Source organism: Aaosphaeria arxii (genome assembly GCF_010015735.1).
Source record: "Aaosphaeria arxii CBS 175.79 unplaced genomic scaffold BU24scaffold_12, whole genome shotgun sequence".
NCBI classification, from domain to species: domain Eukaryota; kingdom Fungi; phylum Ascomycota; class Dothideomycetes; order Pleosporales; genus Aaosphaeria; species Aaosphaeria arxii.
Window position 1 is genome coordinate 531458 of NW_022983485.1, and position 18846 is coordinate 550303.

The 18846-nt window shown below is 50.4% G+C and overlaps 3 protein-coding genes across 3 annotated transcripts; 2 read left to right on the plus strand and 1 right to left on the minus strand.

The window, feature by feature from the left end:
- The first annotated feature begins 315 nt into the window (after window positions 1–315).
- On the plus strand, window positions 316–7562 carry BU24DRAFT_455167 (uncharacterized protein). The gene is made up of 6 exons (XM_033531356.1): window positions 316–828; window positions 889–3232; window positions 3322–3335; window positions 3404–3434; window positions 3783–4169; window positions 4220–7562. The coding sequence occupies exons 1-6, from the start codon at window positions 478–480 to the stop codon at window positions 7234–7236; spliced, it is 6144 nt and encodes a 2047-aa protein (XP_033378325.1). The 5' UTR covers window positions 316–477; the 3' UTR covers window positions 7237–7562.
- A 579-nt stretch (window positions 7563–8141) lies between these two features.
- Window positions 8142–10311, minus strand: BU24DRAFT_455168 (uncharacterized protein). Its single transcript, XM_033531357.1, has 2 exons — window positions 9743–10311; window positions 8142–9697 (listed from the first exon to the last, which is right to left on the minus strand). The coding sequence occupies exons 1-2, from the start codon at window positions 10052–10054 to the stop codon at window positions 8438–8440; spliced, it is 1572 nt and encodes a 523-aa protein (XP_033378326.1). The 5' UTR covers window positions 10055–10311; the 3' UTR covers window positions 8142–8437.
- A 1724-nt stretch (window positions 10312–12035) lies between these two features.
- BU24DRAFT_379256 (uncharacterized protein) lies at window positions 12036–18537 on the plus strand. The gene is made up of 3 exons (XM_033524689.1): window positions 12036–12709; window positions 12768–12836; window positions 12886–18537. The coding sequence occupies exons 1-3, from the start codon at window positions 12284–12286 to the stop codon at window positions 18283–18285; spliced, it is 5895 nt and encodes a 1964-aa protein (XP_033378327.1). The 5' UTR covers window positions 12036–12283; the 3' UTR covers window positions 18286–18537.
- Window positions 18538–18846: the final 309 nt, after the last annotated feature.

Sequence of the window (18846 nt, forward strand, 5' to 3'; positions counted from 1 at the left end):
GTAAACCCTAGGAAAAGGCTATCTTTCACATGCGTCTGTAAAAGACGACTGACTGTCAACCAGCCGTAGGCGAAAAGTAGGGGGAAAGTTACAAATTACAATTCGTTATGACTCCCATGAGATAGATTCCTCACATCATTACACGCCTTTTTTTTGAAGCAAATATCAAAGGCAGGCCAGACTTCGGAAACCTTAACCGAATGTCTCTTTGCCCGCGTTTTCAGGACGCGGAGTGAAGCTACCTAAAATAGACTAGCGTGGGTTGCGACTCCAGGAGTTTCGTCCGCCTATCGGATATGACGATAGATGAGGTCGCAACTTCATGACTGCCACCGCATCACTCTCCGCAACCATCTTTTGGATGGAAAACAGTTGGTGAGATGCATATGCACAGATAGTCGAGTCGCGAAGGTCTTCCTATCGCCACTTCACATGCGACTGACTTGAGTTACTGGCGAATCTTTGTCCCCTGACACCATGGAACGGCCGCCATCCTCGTTCGCAAACGCGACCTCGTACCTACCCTCACCGGCGGATCTTCTCCTCGTCTTCCCACGCCTACTCGCTAAAGCCGGTATATATGCGGAGAATCTTGACATGGGCAAGATGTTGTCGGGCGGTAGCATAATTGCGGAACCAACATCCGTCAACATTACGAACAGTACCGCCGCCATGACGGGAAGCACATTCGTTCAGCAGTCGGCGGCAGCTGCAGCAAGTGCCGTTGCAAGCTCCCAGGATGAGTCGGGACTTTTCCAATCCTTGAAAAACATTGGAACTGTATTCACCTACATTACATCGAAGTGGGCGATAACTACGTTTGCAACAGTGAGTTTCAAGAAAAGCAAGTGTCTGTGTTCGCGATTGGTTACTGACATGTAATGTTAGGCTATCTTGCTGAATCGAACCCATTTCTACGCATCTAGCCGTGTCCCACTCTCGTTCAACCGTATCTATCTCCGGTTCGCCTTATACATTCTACCTACGCTGTTGTTTGTGTACCGGATTCAAAGTCTCCTCCGGGCGATTCACTGTCAAACATCGCCCGACTGGTCGATAATGCAGTACGGAGCTACCGGGAGACGATTAGACACTGATTTTGCGGGGGAAGGGGGGTTCCTGTGGTGGGCAAGCTCTCTCTTGCTATTTGGAGAAGACCCTGCGATCTCCTGCAAGGCTGTGAATATGTTCCCCCTGGACGCAGGCTCAACACGCACTGCAGGATCTTTGGCCCTTCTCTGGCCGCTGTTTCTGTCGCTGGGCTTCAGTCAGTTCATCGAGACGCTTGCCTGTGCATTGCAGGGTCGCCAGCCCTTGCCTGAAGTCGGCATGACCATTTTCGAACATTCTCTTGCATTTGCAGAGGCCGAGGCGGTTGTCACAAAGCCTTTTGCTTTAGATACTGCTCGATTCTGGAAGCCAAAGCCCGTCTTCACTCCAGATGGGACTTCACTCACAGTCTCACGTGCTACTCTCTCTTCTTTCGCGAATGTCCCGCCTGAGGTACTACTGATTTCTGTCATATCCAGTTTCAGTCACCTTACAAGCAATGTCCTTGCAATTGCTGGCCTAAGGGCACGTTTTCGCCTTGTGACCACTGGCATCTGGGGCATCGCATACATGTCAGCATTCCTCTGGAGCTTCTTGCGATTTGCCATGTTAGACTCGCAACATGGTGCTGCGATCGGTATTCTGAGGTTTCCGACTGTATGCATTGTGGGCTTCATCCCGCATCTTCTCATCATAATCGGCATAGTTGCGTGTGGAACCATATATTCTTTGGCATTTGCACTAACCGTCCTCTCTCCACCTCCCAATCAGCCTGCCTCGTTGACGTGGCGAGAAAGGTTTTCAGTTGCATACGAGAATCTACATGCCAACATTCATCTGTCCGCAATTACTCCTCTAACGATCAACTGGCATGAGGACTTCTACACTGCCATTCTGAAAGTCGGCTTCACTGTGCTGACAGCTGCAAGCGAGGCTGTCTATCTGAACGAAGGGACAAGGGTGAATGTGAATTCCATGACTTGGCTAGAGAAGAAGAGGCTTCAAGAGCTGATTGCACGGCAACGGACGTTCCGACAGAGCCTCACCAACATTCCTCGTGAATTGCATGGAGATGCAATGGCTGAAGGTATCGAGGTTTTGGACAAGGCCAGCAGCGATGTCTCCCAATCTGCATCCGGCTACGCTCGAGAAAGAAAAACCAAAAGTGCAACTGCAGTGTCCGATGCCACTCGTGCCGCTGGCAGAGATAATGGGGTCGGATTACAACAGCGCCGAGGTCGCTGGACCTTGGCCTACCATTTCCTGAGAAGCATATCCCGTCTTCTCATGGCTATCCATGCCCGAGTCATCATATCGGTCTTGCGAACGGTGCGGATCACGTATTGCCCTAGGTGGCTTCGCCAGATCGCTGGCAATGTGTCAGTGGAGAAACGACAAGGCCATGCCTCCCGCAATGCCCCTGCTAGGTTTGCTACTCCTACAGAGCCGTGGTTGTACGTCGATGAGAATACACGTTTCAAGCCCGCTCTGACAGCAGATCTGGAGAACGTTGTTCGCGAAAAACTTCGCGAAAACGGCGTCTATGAAGAAATGGGAACTCCCATGGTGGAGGAACACATTACTGACTATCTGTATAACTGGTGGAAACGCGGAGGCCGTTGGAGTGAGGTCGATATGAGTGGCGACTACGTCCCACCACTTGACGACGATACAACAAGTGTCGTATCACTGGATACTGCCGCCACAGAAGACGAGTGGTCAGATGTTAGTGATGATGGCCAACGAACGCCTACGCAAAACTGGCCCTATGACAATGAGCGGGAGTCATCAGTTCAGCCGGAAAGCACAATTGATTTGGCACGTTTGTCGCATCTTCTAGACCCAAAGACCGATGAAGATCGGCAGGAAGCACGACTATTGGCCCGTCATCTCCAGGAACCTGGAATCATGACACGCTCTCGTTATCGTCAATTGATCGAGCGCGAGGAAGCTAGAGTCCTAACTTCGTCGCGATTGCCAATCACGCTAGCAGGTGGCAGTAATATGACTTCGGAAGAAGAGGAACAGGTCTTGGAAGAGTTCATCCTCAACAAACGAAAGATCGATGAGCAGGGCACGAGCAAAGCCGGCACCTGGGATAGTGGTGCCGAGGGAATGGGGTCTGAAGGTCCTCAATGCGTTGTTTGCCAATTGAGCCCACGTACAGTTCTGGTCTGGCCATGTGGGTGTTTGTCATTATGCGACGAGTGTAGAGTTGGGTTGGCGTCTAAGAACTATACAACCTGTGTTTGCTGCAGGACCAATGTCCAGGCTTATTCACGGCTGTATGTGCCATGATAGCCTTCGGGTCCATTGGCGTTTTCTATTCTGTACATACTCTTCCTTTTTCTAGTACAATTTTGGCAATGTCCACGAGGAACATAGTAAGATCCAATGATATATCATCACTGCTGCACGGGTATAGACGATTAGAGAATAGACATAGTGTAATTAAGAGTGAACCGCTCGTCGCCGAGAACCGGTGCCGAAAGTGACGCGGATTGTTCAGGGCTTCTCTCGAGATCCCATTCGGGTAAAGCCAAAGGACGAACACCAGAGCTTAGTCACCTATCCAAAACCTTTCTTCTGAGCCTTCAACTTCGTCATCATAGACAACCAAAAACTCTCGATTACCAGCAGCCACTGACTCCTTAATTCACGACTGAGCAACACGAACCAGCTCGGTCAATTGCGAATAACTCTTTAACCTATTTCAATTTTTATGCAACCAGACCCGTCCACCGCATTCAAGAACGATTTGCCCCCCGAACCACCCCTCGATAACAGCTCTACAATTTCCCAGCATGGAATTCTCCACTTCGATGATCGCCCAACGTCCCTGCCTCCTCAGCATGAGGAGCAGAGAGACTCGTGGCGACTCTCAAATGGAAGCCGCACCAGTTCATTTACGCGTTCCCCTGAACGCGTTCTTGCGGATGAGTCCGCGCGACTGAACGGCAATTTCACCCCACTCCGGGAGCCCCGCGATCGAATTTCGGAATATGAGAATGCCTTGACTTCATCTGTCAAGAAACGCTCGGAAGGTCCGATCTTTGAGGTTATTAAGAAGCCTAGGAAGCCTGGCGACATGGCTTCCCCAATTACTGATTTGCCAAATGGTGAGTTACCGCGACTGTCCATTCACTTCCCAATGCTAACCTGACTCTAGAAATCCTAACGCATGCTCTATCCCATCTTTCTCCAAATGACCTCGCTGCTGTCTCTCTCGTATCGCGCCGATTCAATTCTCTCGTCACCACCCCGCATGCGTGGCAAGTTGCCTTTGCTCGCTACTTCCCTGGACCTGAAGCTCTTATTGATCCTGAGGTGCGACTGGGTGCCGAGGATGCTGGGGACTACGTCCGATCGGAGAAGCGATCATTCGCCAGACTAATGGCATTGACTTCGTGGAGGACCGAATACATAGTCCGTACGAGATCACTGCGCTCCATGGCAAGAGGCAAACCTATTCAAGCACCATCCACCGTCACCTCAGCGCGTTTGGGCCACACTCAGACTCCAGCTCCCATTATCATGTACAACGCAGAGACATTTGCCACTATAAACCACCTGCATGCTACATTTGGTGCTGGGTTGAACAAGCGACTTCCTCGATTCGTTCACGGTGCTGATGACGTTGGATTGGTCACCAGCAGCGACCCGACTAGTGGAAAAGTAGATCCATGGGGTCGCAGTGATCCCAACTTCTACAGCCAGTTCTCTGAGCGCTTCCCCGGAGTTGCCGAGTGGGGTCTGGGCGCAGGTGAAATCGTTGGACGGCCAAACGTCATGGATATCTCGCAGCCGTACGGAATGATATATGGTCAGGGCTGCCCTGAGGGCTCCTGCTACTACCGATCAGTAGAAGAATTGCGTGGTCGCTTCATCGCACAACCTACCGACCTTTCTATGCCAGAAGCAGGGGTTCCCAAGCTTGGCGTTGATGGTGGTTCTATCTGCAGCGTCTGGCTTGCAAAATCAAGTACTATTCCGTCATTATCCGAAGGCCTTATCGGCATGATGATGGGATCCGCTGCAGGCGTTGTGACGGCCTGCTCTGTTGGTACTGATGGGCTTCGTGGTCAACGGCTCCAGCGCGGCGAACTCACGGCACGCTGGGTGCTAAGCCCCGGTGTGCCGGTTGTGTCAATTGTCGTCGATGAGAATTACTCCCTTAAGAGGCAAGCGCAGAACCGGATCTGGGCCGTTGCCCTGAACGCCTTGGGCGAGCTCTTCTATCTGACCAAGTTTCCTATCCGCAATACCGCCCCCCAAAGTCAAGAAATAGAGCATTTAGAACATCACGCCTGGACTACGGGTCGAACGGCCTACTGGAATCTCATTGAGCCTAGTAGGCGTACAGCGCGGCCCGACCCTTACAATGATAGCGAGACCGATGGCAGCTACTCGCCTCGAACTTCCTGGGATAGCATGTGCTTGAGTAAAGACCAAGTTGCGGCAGAAACGAAAGAGATCCGGTCATTTATTCGAAAGCAACCCAAGGATTTCCGTGCTTCCTGCCTTGGCTGGGATATGCGCCGACGCCTTGAGGTAGATTTTGCGGGTGACGACGGACACTATGCCGGAGAAGCTATGGTCGTCTTCCAGTGTGGGCTTGGGCAAGATGAGACGGCGGAGATCAAGAGGTATACACGATGGAAATCAGTGGAAAAGAACAGGAGCTTCCCTATTCCGAATGGCGTTGCCGCACGACACAACGCATCGATTTTTGGCGGTTCGGCGACGCCAATCTCATCTCACGTAGCATCTACGGAACGTATAAGGAGCGACTCGTCCATATCTACATCCAGCTCACCTGAAAGGGAGAACTTGGTAGAGGAATGGCGATGCTCTCTACTTAGTTTCGGGGGTCTCAAAATGGTTCGCATTTCCGCGACCACACTGGACATTTCGACATTCGCCACCATGACAATGTCAGAAGATCCGGCCCTTGGCTTTTCGACTACATCCACTGCATCGTCGCCGTACGCTTCCCCTATGTCAGTGGCTAGCCAGCCGGCTTCACCTGCAGATATTCCAGGACAACGCGGCCGCTTCATTGCTGCTGGAACTCTGAATGGTGTTGTCCTTCTCTGGGACGTACGTGCCCCCTTTTCTCGTAGCGTGGATTACGTGAATAGCATCGACCCAATCCGCATTATCTATACCGAATCGCCTGAGATATCATGTCTTGGTCTCACCGCATTGCACCTCATACACGGAGGCAACGACGGCCTAGTTCAAGCTTGGGATCCGTTGGCGTCTAGCATGCAACCGATCAAGACACTGAACTCCCGCTTCTCGTCCCGAGCCCGCAGACGGCTTGTCCAAGCTCAAGCTTCGGTACACGGGGTGGGAATCAACATGTATGCTGCTGGAGCCATATGCGTGGATCCCGATCCGACAACATTACGTGGTGCGGTTTCCCTTGGTAATCAGATCCGATACTGGAGCTACAGCTCCTCTGCAGCGGATCAGTTCAAGAGCAACAAGCGCAGACTCCGACACTCGGAACGAGGTAGCAACACTGCTGTAGAACGGTTCTCGGGCACCGGCAGGACGAACCTCAAAGACTACATCGCGAACGAGCAGTACGAACTTGAACGAGAGAAAGTCGAGCGAGACCGGCAGGCGGAGCGCTTGGCTGGGCGGTTCGGCGTCGATTTACTTGCTGACGAAGACGAGGCGCTCGCGTATGCTGCTATGTTGTCCCAGGAGAGCCTGGAGAACGAGAAGAAGAAACGGCAAGAAAGCGAAACCAGCAGCGCTCTGTCAAGCACGACAATCACACCGGAGCCAAGTGTCTCTGGACAAGCTTCCTCGCCTACTCTGGTGGGCGATCAAGAGCTCGATGCTGACATCGCTGAAGCCATCCGCCTCAGCTTGCAAGAGAACTCGTCTGACTCTTACGGTTACGATGATTCCGCTAATGACCTTGGCCTTGATATCCCGATCAAGTATGCCAAAGGCCGCAAGTCACCACCGCGCTCGAAGGCCAGCCCAACTGGAGGAGCGCGCGCCAACGGGGGATCGAGCAAAGAGAGCGAGTTGTCTGATCTAGAGTTCGCTCTCCAATTAAGCCTCGCAGAAGAGCAAAGCAGGAAGGATGCTGAGGATTCTTTCCCACCTCTGAGTCCCGTGAATGGTTCCTCTGGAGGGAAAGGCAAAGGGAAAATGCGTTGGTAGGAGATGACGTCCTTGCGCCTTTGCTTCACATTTCCTCTCTACCGCCCGCATCCAATGATTGTGCGATAGTATTGTGCTAGATTTTGCTTCTTCATCCTTTTCTTTTAATGGTTCTTCTGTAATCACCGATTCAGCCTTTCTTGAACGCGGCGGATCTCCGAGGTTCGAAAGTACATGCGGGATGGTGATACACAATTCATCATTGCCAATATTCAATTCTCACTATAGCACACATTGTTCAATATAATATTTTCCTGGTTTCTTTAACACATTGCTGTCATTTTCCCTCGTCCATTAGAAACACCAATAAACTTTCGCAAGCGTCGCTAGTTTCTCGCGCATACCTTCCCTCACCTTCCCTCACTGATACTGACGAGCATGATCGTATGCTAACTGCAACGCATTATCCTAAACCGCCATCGAATGTTCACCAAGGTCTTCTACTTATCATATGCAATCACTACCCGACACCAAGACCCATCCATTTGAAGAAAGCTGTTCGAAACAGTACATACCGGAGAGCGTGACCAAGCACCGTACCATTCCCTTCGCTCATGCCGTATCATCGTGAATCAGAAAGCTACCCCGCATTGCTAGGAACGAGTTGTGGCGTAGATTTGAATTTAAGAGATCTAAGAACGGCGTAAACTATCAATCAGATCGTGTTCCAATTTACGGCCTTGTTGCAACTCGGGTGGCGCAGATGACTGGGTAAATGAGCTGTAGACTGTTATTCCTCAAACTGTCGTTGGTCCAATTTCCGCGAGAGTCCTGAAGGTTTCACGAACATCGTGTCGGCTCTCTGCAGAAAACCACGAAAGTCCAATTTGGTACAACGACATCTGAATGGACAGACACACTGGTTTCACTTGAGCGATGCGTGCTTAGAAAGAAATCTAATTACCCATTACCTATCTAAGAAACTTGATAAATCAAACATCCCGCCCTTCCTAAGAAACAACACTCCCTCTATATGCCCCCATACCTTTCAAAGTTCTTGATCCACCACATAGCACCGAGGCTATTGTCCAACGAACACCCCATACCACTAGGCTCTGGAAAGAACCCAGCCCCGTGTATGCCGCATGTCGTACCACCACGTTGTCCAACCTGATGAGCCAGGCCTCATCGCAACTCGCGACAACCACAAACAGCCTTGATACCCAGGACGTGTTTTGGAGCCACTCTGTATGTCCAGAAATTAAGCCGAATTGACCTTGCGACGCTTTGCTTGGTGTTCATCGAGTTGGTCTGAGGGTTTCCGCGATGGTGTCGACTGATCTTCCAAAGCTTCCATTACTCGCTCACGGACGGGAGTGATCTCTTTATCCTGGACGGGAGTGGTCCCTTCATCCTGGACGGGAGTGGCCCCTTCATCCTGGACAGGAGTGGCAGGGGGTGGATTACCTGAAGACTCAACCTGTAGATCCTCAATTGCCACACCTTCCGCTTCAGCCCTCTCGATCCTTCGGACCCTGTCATTCGCTCGACGGATTGCATCGTTTCTAAGCTCTTCTGCATAGTCCCGCAGATTTCTGAACGCCCTCGCTCCCTGACGGAATTGTTCCGCACCACCTACCATCGCGTACGCTTGGATGAAGTTCATGTGGTACTCAGGACGGCCGCCGTGATCACTAGACTGGGCAGAATGTATTGAGTACAATCTGAGCAGGCCATTATGGTATGTCGCCGTAATAGTATGGGCGTTGTCGTCAAATACTGTCCCACCTTGTATCCAAGACTCTAAACTGATTTGGCCTCGTTCTCCTAGTGTGCCGTCGTACAATGCTTGCGATTTAGCCACAGGGAACATGCCGAGTGGACCCTTCACGTGAAGGAAGAAGTTTGGCGCAATGGGAAGACTAGTTAAAGTTGAAGGTATGATCAGGTCGCAAAGATCATCTCGAACCCTTTTATTAAGTTGCTCCGGACGAGCACCGTAGTATAGGTCCGGATTTCCAGGAACAAACATATCGTCCGTCAGTTGTCTTAGATTCGTCAAAGGGATTTTTCCCGAAGCACAATCTTCGTCCCGGATTTCGCCTGCAATGATGGGAATCACGGATGTTGTGAGTTGGTGTTCGTGCTTCGCATTTTCAGTGATCTGTAGGAACTTCGCATATGCTGCATCCGAAAAAGTTGATGATGATAGCGATTCCCGGCGTTGCGATGCCCTTTCATTGATCAGAGCCCAGTTTCCCGGTTTTGGTTTAACCTGACCATCAGGGAAGCGATACTGATCGTGGAATATGCCACCATCCGTAAGAGCCTGTTCAAAGTTCCTATCGTAGGGTCCTATGCTTTTAATAAAGCTTGTGGTAGTTTTCGGATCCTTTGCTTGCGAGCGATCTTTGGTGCCATGTGTGCGGCGACTGCGAGAGCGATCTTTGGTGCCATGTGTGCGGCGACTGCGAGAGCTATCTTTATTGCAACCCATTGTACGGTGTCTCGGTTCTGGATACTAAACGGGTGTTAGCTTTGTAGGCCCAAGGAAGTGAGCGCATACGCCTCTGAGATCAGACAGGTCTGGCCCCCCTTTGCGAGAAAACCGTCTAATTGTTGCGGGGAAACTTCGAGTGACTGGTCGGTGTGATTGAGGAGGCGGTAACCGCTTCTCTTGCTGCTCGTTCCTTCGCTTCAGTTCTCTCAAAGCGTTTTTGGTGAGCCAGATCTTGGAGAGGTTATCCCAAAACTGTGGCGGCAATTGGTATGTAGGGTATTCGTTAGATATTGTTGTTTCCGACCGCTCCGTCCGGACCTGGTGAGGTGAACCCAGATCCGCACGTTCGCGGTTGTGTGAAGTGTTCGATTTGGGCATGTGGAATCTAGTAAAGTGATATCTGAAGAAAGTTTGAGAAGTTGGGAAGCGATGTTTTCCATCTTTTCGAGCAATCAAGTGGATAAAGAACGGGATGTATAATCAGCCATGACTTTGGGACAGCCGACAAAGAGAGATGCCAAAACGTCAAACCTCAAGCCAGGGCAATAGTCACGCATTAAACTTCGCTACCGGGACCACAATAAAGTGGGGAGCAAGAAATGACAATCTAGAGACTGCCGTATCAAACCCCTTACATTAAGACTGTATGAAGAGAGACTTGTGCTGCAATGACACGACATTGGTATGATTGACCTGGTAGCCTAAAATTAGCGACAACAAGGGTAGTGTTTGCTTGGAGACAAACAATGACCTCAGGTTAGCAGAGCATCACCAAACTTTACATTTCGGCACGTCGGCTCTCTATCATTTGCTTTCGATGATAGCACAGAAGTTCGCAACTAGGATGTTGCTCGCTTCTGCGCTGTTTTTGCTGTCTAAACTAATATTGGTTCAATGATGAAAGAACACTCGTTTGAGCGCTTTCTTCTCGGTCGCTCAAGAACAAGGTTTAGACATGAGTTCTCGAAATTCTTTGTTCCTTTTCATATCGTCATTGCCAAAGCACAACATAGACAGGCTAATAATGCCTACATGAAACTTGATAGGAGTAAGCTTCGTGATGGATCTCATGTTAATTGGGATCACCCCTTGTTTTGCTTCGGATCTCCATCACTATCCTGTTCGTAATATTCGGACTCTCCTGTCTCCGTATTGTACGAATAGAATGATTTGAACTCTTGACTCCAGTACACTTTGAACGGTTCTTTCAGATCGATCGGTCTGATGTAGATCGTAGACTGATTCACTTCAGTATGTTCCCAACACACCTCCCCAGTCTTATCTGTCGTCTACTTCCAACCCCGTGCCAGCGGACGGTATAATACAATTTGTTTTTTGGCATCCCACTCCTGAGGTTTGTTAGTTCGTCTTGGGTGTCTAACTCGGTAGAGTGGATGCGTGATAAAAATACCGACCTTCTGGTGATCTTCCTTCATTTCTTTGATTACGTCGAGAATCGCCTGGTGTTTTTGACGCTTGACATCCTGATGGTGTTGTTTTCTTTCTTGGTAGTATTCTTCCGACGACATGTTTTGGCGAATTGCAGAGATTTAGAAGTATCGTGTGCACAAGATTAGGTAGAAATAATTCAAGGCAGGAGCAAACTTGGTGTGGTTTAATGTAAGAAGATTCCTTACTGCATAATGTTGCTTTATAGTCTTTCATAGAGATTCTGACTGTGATGTCTTTAACTCTAAGGTGTAATGACTGTCTTTGGCGGTGCTACGGTAAGTGTTGTCATTGTTGATGACTCTAGTGAGGAGTCAAAAGTTGGCGCCTTTGTGGTCTATGTGATTTGTTTCAATGAAGCTTGCGAGCAAAGAAGATGGCTTTGCCGACTTTACTATGTTTGAATGTTTTTTCACATTACATATATAGTATGGCGCGAAATTTGTATGTATCATAGGAATATTATTTCCTTCTATGTGAAAATTGAAAGCTACCTTAGGATATGAGTAAAATCTTGCAGCTAAATGTATCATAAGTCTCTGGACTTTGAGTATGCTTTGCATGCATCGTCGTTCCAAACGTTCAATGTAAAAATGCTAGGAAAACTGAGGTGGTACCTATGAAGTAATGACTAGCACTAATTAAGACTCACAATTTCACCAACGTATTTATTAATTAAAAGAACCCGGAGTTTGCAATACTTCAACCTAGCCGACCTTGTTACTTACCACTATGACCTCGAGAAATGAAACATATTGTCTTGCAGTCTTTTTGGATTGTTGGATTGAGATACAATGAATGTTGCTGGTGAGGTTCTGACGACCCGAAAGTAGTTAGATTAGGAATTAGATAAGCCTGCTGGTACGTGCCCAGGTGGATTGCCATTCGTGTGGACGTGTGACCTTTCATCACGAACTTCTTTACTTTCGCACTGTGCATCACTATATCTTTTGGATGGTGTTTTGGAATGCCAATCTGGAACTTGGGGCTTGTATTTGAACTCATTGCTGGTTGCGCAACCTCTTGCGCAGCCTGAGTAAGAGTACCATTGATACAACATACCACGGCTATGCGATCGTCATAATAAATCTGGGGATCAAGTGCTACTATGAAAGTGCTCAACCTAAGGCGCTTGTAAGCCTAAATCATCAATCGAAGATGTCCAAAACTAGCCTGGATCCCAAGCAGGCCAGGGTGCAAAAGGTGTGCACCTTATGGACGCACGGGGATAACTTTTCTCGCGACGATGTCATCTTCAATATAGAGAAATTTCCCGAGCTACCAGCGAGCCACGGATCTCTAATACAAGTACTCGCTCTCACGCAGTCTGTCGCTGTTCGAGACTTCCAGGTACCGGCGAAAAGCAATGTCAAGGACACAAGCTCTTCAAAGGCCGATGACATTGGCAAGGACACTGCATCGACGCATCACTCCAAAAGAAGCCGTAGAGGTTCCGTTAGGATCACGCTCGATGAAAATGGGTCTGTCATCAATGAAAGGCGCGACGTAGATCTGCAGAAATCATACGTCTTCGTAGCGAAGCCTATGTCTCCGGAGCTGAAGAGCAAGCACCCCAATTTGCAGGTATTTTTGAACTATGCTCCGCGCCTATGTCTAACGTTTTACTGATTGAATACAACAGGTTTCTATTTCGGAAACGATTGCAAGAGAATTTGGCCTTAGAAACCGCATGCAAGTTGTAGTAACAGAGGTAAGCTCGACTCATCCTCTCTGCTGTGCTATGTGTTAACGGTAAATAGGCCGACGAGGAAAGGCATTCGGCGTCACACGTCGAGATTACCTTTCGAGATGAATATCTAGCCCGCGCTGATATGTGGCGCATGGCCTCATCTGAACTGAGCAATCGAACTGTTTATCGCGGACAAAAGCTGCTTTTCATGAGCACCATAAAAGCTACCGTCAAGAACGTCTTTATCAATGGCCAATCAACGCACTCCGGATACTTTTCGTCTCTCACCAAACCAGTGTTCCGCAGCGAGTCCGCACGATTTGTCTTGTTTATCCAAATGTCAAAGGAGATGTGGAACTTCGATGCGGAAGGCGCCGGGGAAATCATGTTCAACAAAGTGGTGAATGGCTTCCTGCCTGATCTCTTCAAGCGATGGTTGAAAATCAATGCACGCCATCTGGTCACTATCATTTTGTTCACGCGTATGCGATACGACGAGAATAGTCCGAATCATCCCGCTATCAATAGCAGCTCGAGTTTTAATAACCGCTGTGGCAACTATCGAGACTATTACCGTGTAGTCGTCAGTGACATGGCAAGCCAAGACTGGATAAGGATTCTGTACCAGCTGAAGAAAGAATTTAGATCGTTTCTAAAAGATGTATCATTGGTACCCAAGGCAAATGATACTCTCGCCACCGACGCTCAGTCATCAAACAATGCCGAGACAGAATTGGTGATATCAGGCAAGCCATCGACTGCATCCACCGGCAACATTCTTGAGGCCATCAATCTGGCAGCAACTCAGTTCGCAAAAGACTATATCGATCGCGATTTGGTACGTACGGGAATCTCCATAGTTGTCATCACTGCAGGCACAGGTGTATTCGAGGTCGACTATAATATGCTGAAATTGACAACTGATACCCTTGTGGGCTCTGGAATCGGGATTGATCTGGTGTGTCTTTCTCCGATGCCACTTCATTCAGTGCCTCTCTTTAAATACCGAAGCCCGCGGTCAATATCTTCGTTAGGTTTTGGTACAACCGGAAATAAAAAGAGTGCGCCTTCTCCAGATCCATTCACCGAGCAGGATGATAAAACACCACGGCAACACCAAGCCAACTTTGGATCCATACGATTTGCACACCCCGTGCTTCCAGCAACAACCCACATAGAGGACCCGATCCAAAGGGGACAATCTGCCGTGGACGACTGGAGGTATGCTATGCCACATTGGCTTGATATTTCCTTCTGGTCCGGGACCACAGAGGAAATTATTCAACTATCAAAGCCCACAAAGGCCAAGACGTCGATTGAGAAAGCCACTAAACGGAAAAGGACATTTGCTCTAAGATGCCGCATGTATGAGATGCAGATGATGGGCGTCATGGAGAACGAGCTTGGTGACATCTCAATTCCGTATCTAGAAGAAGATCCATTCTATCCGCATAACCTGAAGCAACTAGCAGAGGGTCTTCAAGGTAAAGAGCCGGGAACGGTCGCAAAACGGGGTTCTGTTTTCAACACAATCGATGCAGAGCTTTCTAGAGCGTCAGGATCACCGCTAAACGAAGAGGCAACCAATCCTCGAGCCGTCTGCCAAGCATGGATGGATACTTACGATGACAACGTATTTCGTCCACTGAATGAGGAGGTGCCCCAAATACGTTTCAACACTCCTAGCAACAACAACGGGATTCTTGAGAAGACCATTTCTCCAGGGCAATCAATCGATAATTCATTGCTGCCAAGTTCTATTGGCAGAAATGGGACTTCGCCGTCCAAGGACACGCGATATATCGAGAACGGGAGATTCTTGGCTCAACATAGATCAAAGGGGGGGTACAGTTCATCGCCATCAGGTGGCACTCTTCAGCCAGGTGATTATGGTGGTCCAGGTGCCCCCCGCGCGGACGTTCTATACAGGCAGATGGCGGCCTCTAGAAATCAGGAAGATAAACGTCCCCAACAACATCGTCGAGGAAATTCTGGTGATTCGAACAATCCTCACCACTCGGTGATGTCGACACCAAATGATTCCCCAATAGTGAGCAGAAACAACACTCCACCAAAACGGAGTGGATTGCCAATTCGTCCCGGAGCATTGACCCCTTCCACCCAGTCAGAAAAGCCAACCAGTTGGTTTCTTCGACAAATTAGCTTTGGTGCAAAGCGCGGTGCAACAGCAGCACCGACAACAAGTGTTGCTACTGTCGACTCTACCCCGGTGAAAGTGACGGCTACAAATCTCAGTGCCGAAAACAACCAGAAAGATGTCATTGCTGCGAAGTTGGCGAGCACAAAGCCTTCACAACCGATCAACATACGCTCAGGTTCCCGCGCCGGATTATCATCCGATGGTTCACCGTCTTCAGAAAGTGTCTCCCAGTCGGTTGAAACCGTCAGGAACTCCCGCATCTCAAGAACGGCTACAACTTCACAGGCAAGTTCGGTGACAAAAGACCCTGGATCGACGTTCTTGATTGCAGGGTCAAGAGCTTTAGGAGATGCGGTCGGTCCCAAGTTAGATTTGTCAACGAGTGGCGGCACAAAAGAAGTCCCACGAACAATATCTCCGACCAGTGCGATCGCGCCATGGGCAGTCCTGGTCAACCCATGTAATCCGAAAAAGAATCAGCAAAACGTTGCCGCTCAATTCCGACGGTGGCAGCATATATTTCCCAAGCGTCTGAAAACTTCCTCGGTGAAGTGGAAATCATTATGCTCCCCGGCGGCTGTCCCGTTGACGAACGAGTATTTTCCAACCGCAGAGCAATTGGCAACTGAGTACAACGAAAGCCCATACAAGATCACACAAAACGATGATGAAGACGTGCTGGAAGCACCCAAGTCCAGAGAATCCCTGGTTCGCGAGCTCATTGCGTTTCGACTATCGCACGGGTTTCAAATCATCATTGGTTCCGCTGTTGCAGAATTTGCAGGCGGACGTGAGCGGGATCTGTCGAGCATCTTTGATCCCAACTATATGGCGCAAGATGGAGATACCGTATTCATGTTTGTTGGAAATACCATACACCAGCTTGTCTGTGCCGCCGGTGGCGAGGTAGAGGTCAAGCGGTATAACCGTAAACCTACTACGGCGTTGCAGACTTCAGCGGGGGTAGATACGCCATTTGCGTATAAGCCATTCATCAAAACCGCGCTGGAGCCAAATTACGAGCCTAGAGACGTCGTGCTGCGACCTCCACGGAAGGAGTACAATTGGAATTTCATTGACACATTCCTTGCTGGCTATCAGGACGAATTCTCCGACGTCTTGCGATTCTGGAGAGCACGTTTTGTGCTCATTCCTGTAGCACTGCCGACTGTGAATCGCCGGCCGCTACACCTACTGACAGAAGACTCAGAGGAAGAAATACGGCTGGAGGGTATTCGAAAGCTGACACAGGTGTGGCAAAGATATCGATACGTGCCGCCGGAGGAAAGGGGAACCCAGTCATCTGCCGCCAATCTGCAAAAAGACCCCAATCCTCTTGCTATAGAGTATAGGACGCGGGACCCTTCCTCGATTGTGGCCGCCGGCCCTGACAGTACGATACTAACAGATGCGGAGAACGAGCTCCAGATGTCGCTTTTCTCCGAGACCGAACAGTATGCAACCGCTAACATCGACATCAAGAAGTTGGCAGATGATCTTCAAGGAGATAAAGGTATTCATATGATGGACCGTCGCTGGCACTGGAAGCTGCATTACAACTGCTTCCTTGGGTTCGACCTAACGAGCTGGTTGCTGTCTCGGTTCAAAGAAATCCACACCCGCGAAGAAGCCGTGGATCTTGGGAACCAACTAATGGAAAAGGGCCTGTTCAATCATGTCCAAAAGCGTCATCAGTTCCGTGACGGCAATTTCTTCTACCAGATTGCCAATGAATATAGGGCACCCCGCCCAGAATCTCGGGCTGGGTGGTTTGGAATGCGGAGGACCGACCGATCAGTTCCGTCGACGCCTCTCACCGAGGGCCCAAGGACGTCTCCTTTGGCACCTCGGACTAACACAAAGTTCCGCGATTCGTCAAGTGCTTCTGAATCCTCACGCGATGGGGAGAAAACGCCCACTCGAGATGGTACTCCAAAGCGCAAAGTCGTACTATCTCGCGTCATGCGCTACGACGTCGACCCTCGCAGACGCTCCTATCGTCCAGAGATAATCTCGCTGCATTACGATCGACTTCACAACCCGGACAACTGCTACCACGTAAGGATCGATTGGATGAACGTGACCGCGAAACTGATCGAAGACGCGATCGTGACCTGGGCCACCATGGTAGAAAAGTACGGCCTCAAGCTCGTCGAAGTACCCATCGGCGAGGCCTGCAACATCGCTACCCACCACCCATTCCGCTCTCCCTACATCATCAAGCTCGCGCGCCAACCTCCCCAGCAACAGCCAGAAGTGGCCTGGGACACCTCACACTTCACACCACAGTTCAAGACCGAAAGCTTCCCTTACCACAAAGCGCTCCTCCGGCGCCTAGACTTCGTCCTCGACATGGAAGCCGCGTCCGCATTCCCCTCAGACGTCGAGGTCTCCTATTCCTGGGGCAACCCGGACTACAAATACACGCAATTCATCCACCGCACGGGAGTGCTCCTCGCGCAGATCACCGCGGACGGCGACTTCCTCCTGCTCGCCAACCGCCTCGCCCACAACCGCGGCAAAGACACCACGAGCCGGCTGCGCCCAACCGCGACCACCGGCGCCGGCGGAGGCGGCAGTCACTACGACCACAAGCTCTCGCGAACGACGTCAACCGCACCACCCACTCCAGCCGAGCGCGCAAACCCGCACCGCTCCCCCTTCTCCTCCCCCCTCGCCCGCCCCGTCCAACCACAGGACCCCTCCCTCCTGCACCTCTCCCTCGCCGAGAAGCCCCAGCTCTCCTCCACCAACTCCACAACCTCACACCCCGTCCTCTCGTCCCTCCCCCACCAACCACTCACCTCCCGCACCCCCGAGCAGATCAAAGACGACATGGAAGCCTTCTGCCACGACGCCCCCGCCCTCCAGAAATTCTACGACGAGGCCTTCCGCCAGGCCCCTAGCCCGAGCCCCCAGCTCCTCCCCGTCCTCGACGACAAGATCCCGAGCCTCGGTCTCCCACCCGCCATCAGCATCCGCGAGGCGAGCCCTGCGCAGAGTTCCGGGTGGGGTGGCGGCGGCCTCAGTCTGGCGTCTTCTGCGGGAGGCGGCGGCGGCGGCGGCGGTGGTGGTGCTGGGTCCGCGGGCTACATCGGCACGCCTAGGATGCCGAATGCGGCTGCGGCTGCGACGGTCGCGGGCATCATGGGGAGGAGGCAGGGGAGCGATGGAAGTGGGAGTGGAATTGGGATTCCGGGAAGTGCGGGTGGGAATGGGAGTGCAGGGAGTGGAAGCGGTGGAAGCGGTGGGAATGGGGGAGCGCCGAGGAGACAGGACTCGCAGGGTAGTGCCGGGACGGGCGTGTGATGAGGGTTGTTGGAATCATGTATTGTTTGTTTGCTGTTACTTGTACGGATTGCATGTATACTTGACTTTTGTCTTTTGCATGGAGTTGGATCTTTGGGTTTAACTGGTAGGGGAACCGCTGGCTTTTTGGGCTATCTATCTACAGCTATTCTTTCCAGAGGGGATTGAGAGAGCAGAGAGCGATGAGGAGTTCAATTCAATAAGGATAGCCATGTTATAGTACATTATTCACATTAATCCAATAGTAAATCCAACGCACGGTATTCTGATATCAATTTTTCCCACTCTACCTACCTACTGAATGCTCACTTAGAGTTACCTTATCTACTACGCAACGCGCGGAAACAAAAATCGACTTCGGAAGGGCCACACGAGTATTTGAATGAACTTTATTATGTTCGGGTTTACATGGCGCCGCACATTGGTATGGTCACTATGGTGTCGTCTATCTGGCAAGCCGCGTGGTTGACGGGGTATTTTTGTGCTACGGTCGTACGCACAAACTACAAAACTCAAATAAATACTGTGTAAACAAACAAGTGAGTGCAGATACGAGACCAC

Excerpts from the sequence above, each read along its gene's own strand:
- BU24DRAFT_455168 (XM_033531357.1), bottom strand. The coding sequence starts at position 10,054 with ATGCCCAAATCGAACACTTCACACAACCGCGAACGTGCGGATCTGGGT. Across the intron at positions 9,698-9,742 it reads ACCTGTCTGATCTCAGAGGC|TATCCAGAACCGAGACACCG; the intron begins GTATGCGCTCAC and ends ACACCCGTTTAG.
- BU24DRAFT_455167 (XM_033531356.1), top strand. The coding sequence starts at position 478 with ATGGAACGGCCGCCATCCTCGTTCGCAAACGCGACCTCGTACCTACCC. Across the intron at positions 829-888 it reads CGATAACTACGTTTGCAACA|GCTATCTTGCTGAATCGAAC; the intron begins GTGAGTTTCAAG and ends ATGTAATGTTAG. Across the intron at positions 3,435-3,782 it reads CAATGTCCACGAGGAACATA|ACCCGTCCACCGCATTCAAG; the intron begins GTAAGATCCAAT and ends TTATGCAACCAG.
- BU24DRAFT_379256 (XM_033524689.1), top strand. The coding sequence starts at position 12,284 with ATGTCCAAAACTAGCCTGGATCCCAAGCAGGCCAGGGTGCAAAAGGTG. Across the intron at positions 12,710-12,767 it reads GCAAGCACCCCAATTTGCAG|GTTTCTATTTCGGAAACGAT; the intron begins GTATTTTTGAAC and ends TGAATACAACAG. Across the intron at positions 12,837-12,885 it reads TGCAAGTTGTAGTAACAGAG|GCCGACGAGGAAAGGCATTC; the intron begins GTAAGCTCGACT and ends AACGGTAAATAG.